Source organism: Anoplophora glabripennis, unplaced genomic scaffold (genome assembly GCF_000390285.2).
Source record: "Anoplophora glabripennis isolate ALB-LARVAE unplaced genomic scaffold, Agla_2.0 scaffold343, whole genome shotgun sequence".
Taxonomy (NCBI): domain Eukaryota; kingdom Metazoa; phylum Arthropoda; class Insecta; order Coleoptera; family Cerambycidae; genus Anoplophora; species Anoplophora glabripennis.
In genome coordinates, this window is record NW_019416439.1 from 548916 (window position 1) to 556828 (window position 7913).

General features: G+C 31.3%; 1 protein-coding gene across 1 annotated transcript; it reads right to left on the reverse strand.

Moving 5' to 3' along the window:
- Positions 1–562: 562 nt before the first annotated feature.
- LOC108908453 (uncharacterized protein C15orf41 homolog) lies at positions 563–7907 on the reverse strand. Its single transcript, XM_018712492.2, has 5 exons — positions 7726–7907; positions 7342–7669; positions 7239–7288; positions 6948–7187; positions 563–992 (listed from the first exon to the last, which is right to left on the reverse strand). The coding sequence occupies exons 1-5, from the start codon at positions 7821–7823 to the stop codon at positions 839–841; spliced, it is 870 nt and encodes a 289-aa protein (XP_018568008.1). The 5' UTR covers positions 7824–7907; the 3' UTR covers positions 563–838.
- Positions 7908–7913: the final 6 nt, after the last annotated feature.

Genomic DNA, 7913 nt, shown 5'->3' on the forward strand with positions numbered 1-7913 from the left:
AAGAGTTTCACGCCCGAATTCATTCATATAAGTTTTTTACCATTATTAATTCCGCATCGAATAGTTTAGGGCGTTTATGAGCAACAACCAATTTGCTACAACCCGCACTTTGATCCATTTTAAATATTACTATGTCTTAAAATGTCCAGGTTGTATTTTTTTAATTTATAAATTTATTATAGCCACGGAATTAGCACCCCTCGCGTACGCTTATCCTGTGGCGTTTCTAACGTCGGCTAAATCAAGTACTTTGTACAACTGTTTACACCCACTAAAAAAGCATTTCTCTAAAAGTATTAAATGCAGTAGACAGAGATAGAAGGTAGATCGACGTTCAGTGTAACTCAGTCTATAGACGATTATAGATCCCATCAATGTACATGGAGAGCGGCACATCATTTAATGCAAGACAAATAATATTGAACCGTTATAAAAATCATTTTATATTTTATATGCTTTATGGCAATAGTGTTTTGTTGTTACGTCTGAGTCAATCTCAATAATTTCGACCGCGAAGTATAGGTAATAATTTGCAACAATTAAAAAAAAAACAATATTTTACCATTAAAAACAAAAATTCAAATATTTATTAAAATATTCTTTCTTGTTATAGGTAGTAGAGAATTATATTATACATAAAAAATCAGGGATATATCTACTGCAAGAAAACAAAATTCTTGGAATGTGGAGAATGATGAATGTCATATGATATTGGTTGAATTAATAATACAATGCAAACTTTGACTTGCAGGGTAATTCCCTAAAACCTATCAAATTATTTGCATTATTTTCTTACAGAGCACAAACTGTATTTTACTTTTCCAAGAAAAAATTAATGTTATATCCTGTTTTTGAGGTTCTTACTAAATGTAGAAGATGAAATATGTATAATATTTGTGGGCAAGTGGTCTCTGATAATAAATCGCTTATCACTAGGTTCAACAATTTTTTCCAAGTATCCAAACCAATAAATGACTAAACCTGGTCCAAACCTAGAAAATAAAATGTCATAAAAATACCCGATCAGAGTGATATTTAAGATATATATTTACTTAATACACTCTCTGACATTTAATTTATATACAGAAAAGGTATAGCTGTAAGTTAACTTAAATCGACACGTTACTATGAAAACATGCTATCTCAAATTTAGCTTGGAAAACATGCTATCTAAAATTGTACTTGGAAAACATGCTACCTCAAATTAAGCTTGGAAAACATGCTAGCTTAATTTGAGATAGCATGTTTTTCAAGTACAATTTTAGATAGCATGTTTTCCAAGCTAAATTTGAGATAGCATGTTTTTGTAGTAACGCATCGAAATGTGCAAATCAACATCTATTTAATTTTTTACATTAATTTTATAATGTATTATTATATTATTAAAATTAGATGAGGTCAAATATGATTGGGCTTACTTAGTGATTAGTTATCAACAAGTTCTTATTCTCTAAAAATTTCTTAACTTTTCCAGTATAATATTGACGCATTAACTTTACTTGTTCTTTTAGATACAAAACCTCAACAGTAAAATTTAAATTTGGATTATTAAAACTCATTTCTTACTAAATAATCACCTATTACTAATAAAATTATGCTGTTCAGGAACAATGCTCAGGGAATGATTGATTAGTAAACACAGTGTAGTTAATGTGACCATTGTTTTTACATTAGCCGAAGAAAATAAAAACTGAGTCAAATAAAAACACATGAAAGGAACGGCTACTAAAAATAGCATTAAAAAAAATAGTTCATGAAAACAATAACAATTCTAGAAATAGCTCAATTCCAAGGAGTTTAGGTTTAGATATGGTTATTTTTTCAAGATTGACGTTATTTCAAAGAAAATTAACACCAAGTGACCTGAAAAGCTTGTCACGCATGATAGAATAAACAATATGAAACATGCTCGGAAATTTTAAATTCAATGAATCACAGTTTAAAAATATAACTATGGAAAAAGTAAATCTGGTGTAAATTTCTTGGTATTAATTTAATGATGTTTTTTGTAATGCCTACTCTATAACACCAAAAAATTAATTAAACTGCTTCCCATATAAAAACTGCACAGAACGCCTAAATATGGAAGATGATTGAATATTGTCACAGTAAAATATATTAAATATATTTCAAGTAAAAGAAAATAAAATGAAGGTACAAGAAATAATGACAAACAATGATTTCATAATATTCTTAAGTCCAATTTTAAGACAATTTTAATAGTTCATAAAAACAAAATTAATTGTCAAGAGATGACCTGAAATTCTTGTTACGCTTGAGCAAATAAATCCACAAAACTAAGAAACGTGGTAAATTTATGTAATAATTTGTTATGGTTTAAAGATTTACAAAAAAAAATCATGTTATTAGTGCCACCTTCAGCATCCTGTTTAATTTAGTCACAATATAATTTTATTTTCTCTAACACTTCTATACATTATTAAAATATAAGTACATTAAGTAAATATAATTTTTCTACGTGTATATGTGAAAGTAAGACCTAGTCAATATGATATGATCTCTTGTAGAAAAATACTATTTTTGTGTTTGAGGAAAATAAATCTTTTATATCTTTTTAAAAAAATATATTGTTATTTTTATTATATTAGGTATAAAGATATTAAGCTAATTCAAATAATTTCATTTTCCTTTTCTTATTTTATTATCAAATGCAGTCAAACAATGTTCTATACCAAAAATCTACACATGTAAGATTTTTAACCTCTCAGACAATATTCCTAACTGTTGATATTATGGAAAACAACTACTCTACGGGCTACATGCCTTGACGACTAGCATTAACAATATCTAGTAAATAGCTAGTAATAAATAATCATCCAAAATAATAACTAAAAATGATATGTCTAAATATAATTAATACAAAAACAGAAATCTAACGTATCAAAATCGTTAAATAATATTGTGTCTAAATGTCAATTTTCTAAATACTGTACTGTGGTAGTCACATAATAAAGTTGTGAAAGATTAGAACTCTTTATAACATGTTTTATATGATTTTCTTAATACAAACATTAAATTTACATGGACTTTCTTATCAACTAACTTAATTGCAATTGCAATTGTCCGGATTTCAGTAAAGCTGGTCCAACCAAGTTTGAAACTTAGTGCAACAAATCACACTGGCTGATATATGCGCTGGTTCCCTCCTGGGTAAGGTGGCACAAGCCTGGTTTGTACTAATTTACATTTTAAAGCGGGTCCAATCGTGCGGGTACTTGTACGCCAATAGATTTCTGTCTATTAGTATCATGAGACTGCCCATGTTGACTGTACAGTCTTAGATACTAATCAATAGTTGTGATATTATTTTGTCTAGTGCAAGGTTACTTTATTGTTTCAAACTTGGCTGCACCTGCCAGGCTGTACCAGCCTCAGTGAAATATAGCCTAAAGACAACAACAATGCATGTACTTTTATATGTATAAAAGCAATAATTCGCTATATACTAGTTCATTTTGAACTAAATTGAACATAAAATTATACAGGGTGTCCGGTAAGTACCTCCTAATCTCTCGGGAGTGTATAGGGGAGGTCAAAATAAAAGTAGTCCTACCTATAATTTTTTTCCTAATGTGCCCCCTAACGGAGTTATGGGGGGTCAAAGGGGTACCTAGAAATTAACGTTTAGGGTTATAACTTTGAAACCACCCTGTATATTTTAATAAAATTTTCGTATGTTGTATTACACATGGAGCTCTACGATTTGATGCTAAAATCAACTTTTTGCTATTATCAGGTGTCCAGAAACGGACTGGCCCTATCACAATTTTTCTCAAAATTTTGACAGAAGTAATTTTATCAAACTGAAAATATTATTATTAGATACTCTGAAGGTTTTTCTTTAAAAATGGTACTCTTTATTTATTTCGAAAAAATGAACGGTTTGCGAGATAAATCGGTTTTGAAAAAAATTGGTAACAAAAACAACAATTAAAATTTATTTTTTTTACATATTATTTCATGCATTTAATTTCTTTAACTTTATCAAGTCCAGAAATCTTTGAACGGGTTGGCTATACTTTATGAGCAAGTAGTGACCAATTAAAAATAACATTTGAAAAATAACTTACTTACAAGACATGCAACAAAGAACATTCAACAATGAACAAAGGTACCTAAATGTTACTTCGGTAGATGTTCAAAATGAGCACCCCGTACTTCAATGCACTTTCTAATCCTACGAATGTTTTCCCGGTGCACTTGAAATAATATTCCGTGATTATTGCGGAGATGGTCACAGTTCTGTGTTAGCCTCAGCAGAAGTTCCTCTCTACTATTTACGGGTGTTGAATAAACGTTATTTTTTAAATGACCCCACAGAAAAAAGTCTAATGGGTTTAGGTCGGGCGACCTAGGTGGCCATAATACAGGTCCGCCTCGACCTATCCATCGATCACCAAAAACATTCGTCAGATGTTGACGTACTAAACGATCAAAGTGGGGTGGTGCACCGTCATGCATGTACCACATTTCAGTTCTTATTTGAAGGGGCACTTCTTCTAACAAAATATTTAGATTTTCCTCTAAAAATTGCAAATAAAGAGCACCATTAAGTCTTTGCTCCAGAATAAATGGACCAATCAAATGATTCCCGATAATGCCAGCCCACACATTCACCATAAACCTTTGTTGGTAGCGAGTTTGAACTAAAGCGTGAGGGTTTTCTTCATCCCAGACATGTAGATTATGCGAATTAATTATGCCGTCTCTTGTAAAACCTGCTTCATCGGTGAACAAAATAGATGTACCAAAATTATGATTCCGAATATGATGCTGTAAAAACCAATTGGCGTATTGAAGTCTTTTTGGATAATCATCTGGAGACATAGCATGTACTTTTTGGATGTGGTACGGGTAAAGCAATTGTTCTTTCAGAGTTTCATGTACAGCCCATTTTGTAACATTGTTTTGCGCCGCAAGCTTCCTTATGCTATTTGAAGGATTATTAGCAACGTCTTCCAATATTTGTTCCTCTACATGAGGGTCTCGTACTCTCCTCGGGGCTCCTGCTCCACCACGGCGTGGCAAAAAGCTTCCTAAATAAAGGATTCGGAAGAAATTAGTTTCACTAACGTTTTTCACTATTTTTTTTTACCTGTTTCTCTTAAACTACGATCAACTCTTTCAAAAGTTTTTGGACTCGGCAAATGTCGACCCGGAAACCTTTCCTCATAAAGTCTTCTTGCCTCCACGGAGTTGCATAATGCTTCCCCATAAATTAGGTGCATATCAGCATATTCTGCACAGGAATATTCTTCCATTTTTAAATGTTATTTCTAACGGCTTAAAACGAATACCACAATAAAATTGAATTTTTATTCTGTCACGCGCCTTTGACAAGTACTTTAAAATCAACAGGGTCTAACAACGAAAACAATAGAAAAGAACTCCATGGAGACAAGAGCAATAATAATTTGTAGATGTATTTTGGTCATAGATGTTGATTTTACAAGAAACGGCATTATTCATTCCCTTAATTCACCACCAGTAAATGTTTATGGTGAATCTGTAGGCTGGCACTAGCGGGAATGATTTTATTGTAAAAAAATAAATTTTAATTGTTGTTGTATTTGTTACCAATTTTTTTCAAAACCGATTTATCTCGCAAACCGTTCATTTTTTCGAAATAAATAAAGAGTACCATTTTTAAAGAAAAACCTTCAGAGTATCTAATAATAATATTTTCAGTTTGATAAAATTACTTCTGTCAAAATTTTGAGAAAAATTGTGATAGGGCCAGTCCGTTTCTGGACACCTGATAATAGCAAAAAGTTGATTTTAGCATCAAATCGTAGAGCTCCATGTGTAATACAACGTACGAAAATTTTATTAAAATATACAGGGTGGTTTCAAAGTTATAACCCTAAACGTTAATTTCTAGGTACCCCTTTGACCCCCCATAACTCCGTTAGGGGGCACATTAGGAAAAAAAATTATAGGAAGGACTACTTTTATTTTGACCTCCCCTATACACTCCCAAGAGATTAGGAGGTACTTACCGGACACCCTGTATATCTAGTATAAAAATAGCATTTCCAACTCGAGATTAAATAGTTTTTTCGTTCGTGAACTGGCGCTACATGTTGCTAAGTTCATAGATAATTTGTTTGGTTGGAAAAAAAACAGTATTTTCATTTGTTTTATTCAAAAAAATTTGGGAATAGATGCAGCATGAGAAATGGAGTTAATATCTCAAAAAAAATTTTCTAAAATCCTTAGTTTCTGAAAAAAAAATTATTAAAGTTGTAGTACATTCAACCATTACATAGCTGGACAACTGTAGTAGTCTCTAGCGTCATTCGCAATACACGCGGAGAGCCACACGGCCTCAGCGACTCCGAATACTGAAATCTGATTTTACAATCGTTGCGTTAGTGTTTACCTGTTATCTGTGGTGTTTACAATAGTTTTTTAGTAGTTAGTGTCAAAAATGGCTCGAGTGTATAGCAACTCAGAGTTGATGGATATTGTTTTAATTTATGGTGAACCAAGACAACATTTGTGTTATTTCGTAAAAACCGAGTAAGACGGACGCAAATGTGTTTACACGTCGTGCAGAAGTGTATTTTTAAATCATTTTCGAACTGCCCTTTCTGATTTTTTCTTTACAAAATTGTATTTGTAAAAGTCCCCTGTACATCCAAAATTTTTTTTTGGATAAGTTCTATATTACAATATTAAACAATCTTGAAACTGCAGAAGATAACATTCACTTGAAATAAAAATATGTATGCTTTGTTAATTAAGTATTTGTAATTTTTCCTTTTTTACCAAGTTGTAATAGCCCAAAAACCCAGACATACAAAATCATTTAATGAAAAAAAAATGCCGACTCTTTTTATTAGTTTCAGTAATACGAATTTTGTTTTTTTTTTCAGATAAGAAAATCATATTGTAGAATATATTATAAAACGTGCTGCACTAACCTGTTCCAATAACTTAAATACTGATTCTTCATATAATCCTTATGAGCATCTTCATCTCCGAAGAGTGCCTTGCTTTCTATCCAATTTATCACAAATCCGTCCATCGCTACAGGCACTTCTAGTTTACAATCAGGCGTTTTGTCATAGCCATTTTTTCTTAAATGCTCTTCATCTCTAAATGCCAGCCCAAGAGCCACTGCCTCCTTGTATAATTTTACTTCATATTGCTGACCTAAAGATCTAAAAAATATTAGCTGCACACACTTAAAATTTCAATAAGTAAGACCTTACGCCTTCATAGTCTCCGTCAGTGGACTGTAGATATTATCATAGAGAGTGCACTAAAATATATAATGTAGTTAATTTTAAAATATCTCAAGTTTTATTATCTTACTAAAAATATTTCATAGGCTAAGTCCATATTCTGTATTAAACAAGTATCTCTTAAATAAATATTAATATTTACAGAGGATTGATCTTTATCCCCTGAAGTTTCTAATGTTTCGAAATATTTATTAAGGATGCACTTTGCTACTAGACAAGGAGCTATGTCAAATTGAGCTGCCATTCGAATTATTATTCCAGGGTTATTGTCATCCTCTACACCCCGTTTGTACAAATCCCAATATTTGTTTTTATTCATTTGATTTTTAACATGACTGCACTTCATCCGTTTTTGATATTCCAATGACAAAATGCTATATAAAGTATCATAACTGTCCCTACAAAAATAACTAGTTATTTCAAGTTGTTTTTCATGACTATTTAACTAGCTTACTGTGGAAATTTCTGTATTAAGAGTTTCATACAATCCTGCGTTAGACCGCGATATTTTCTTATAATAGACACTATATCATTATAATGCTGTTGATCCATTATTTAAAAATATAAATATATATTAAAAAACAGTTTGAAAACCTTAAATACTACGAAAGGAATTTTAGGTTATGTTCGAGGCATCATTAT

Bases quoted from the DNA above. Each gene is read 5' to 3' on its own strand.
- LOC108908453 (XM_018712492.2), bottom strand. From the start codon at position 7,823: ATGGATCAACAGCATTATAATGATATAGTGTCTATTATAAGAAAATAT. The intron at 7,670-7,725 runs GTAAGCTAGTTA...TTATTTTTGTAG, and splicing joins TTAATACAGAAATTTCCACA to GGACAGTTATGATACTTTAT. The intron at 7,289-7,341 runs GTAAGATAATAA...TATATATTTTAG, and splicing joins TAGCCTATGAAATATTTTTA to TGCACTCTCTATGATAATAT.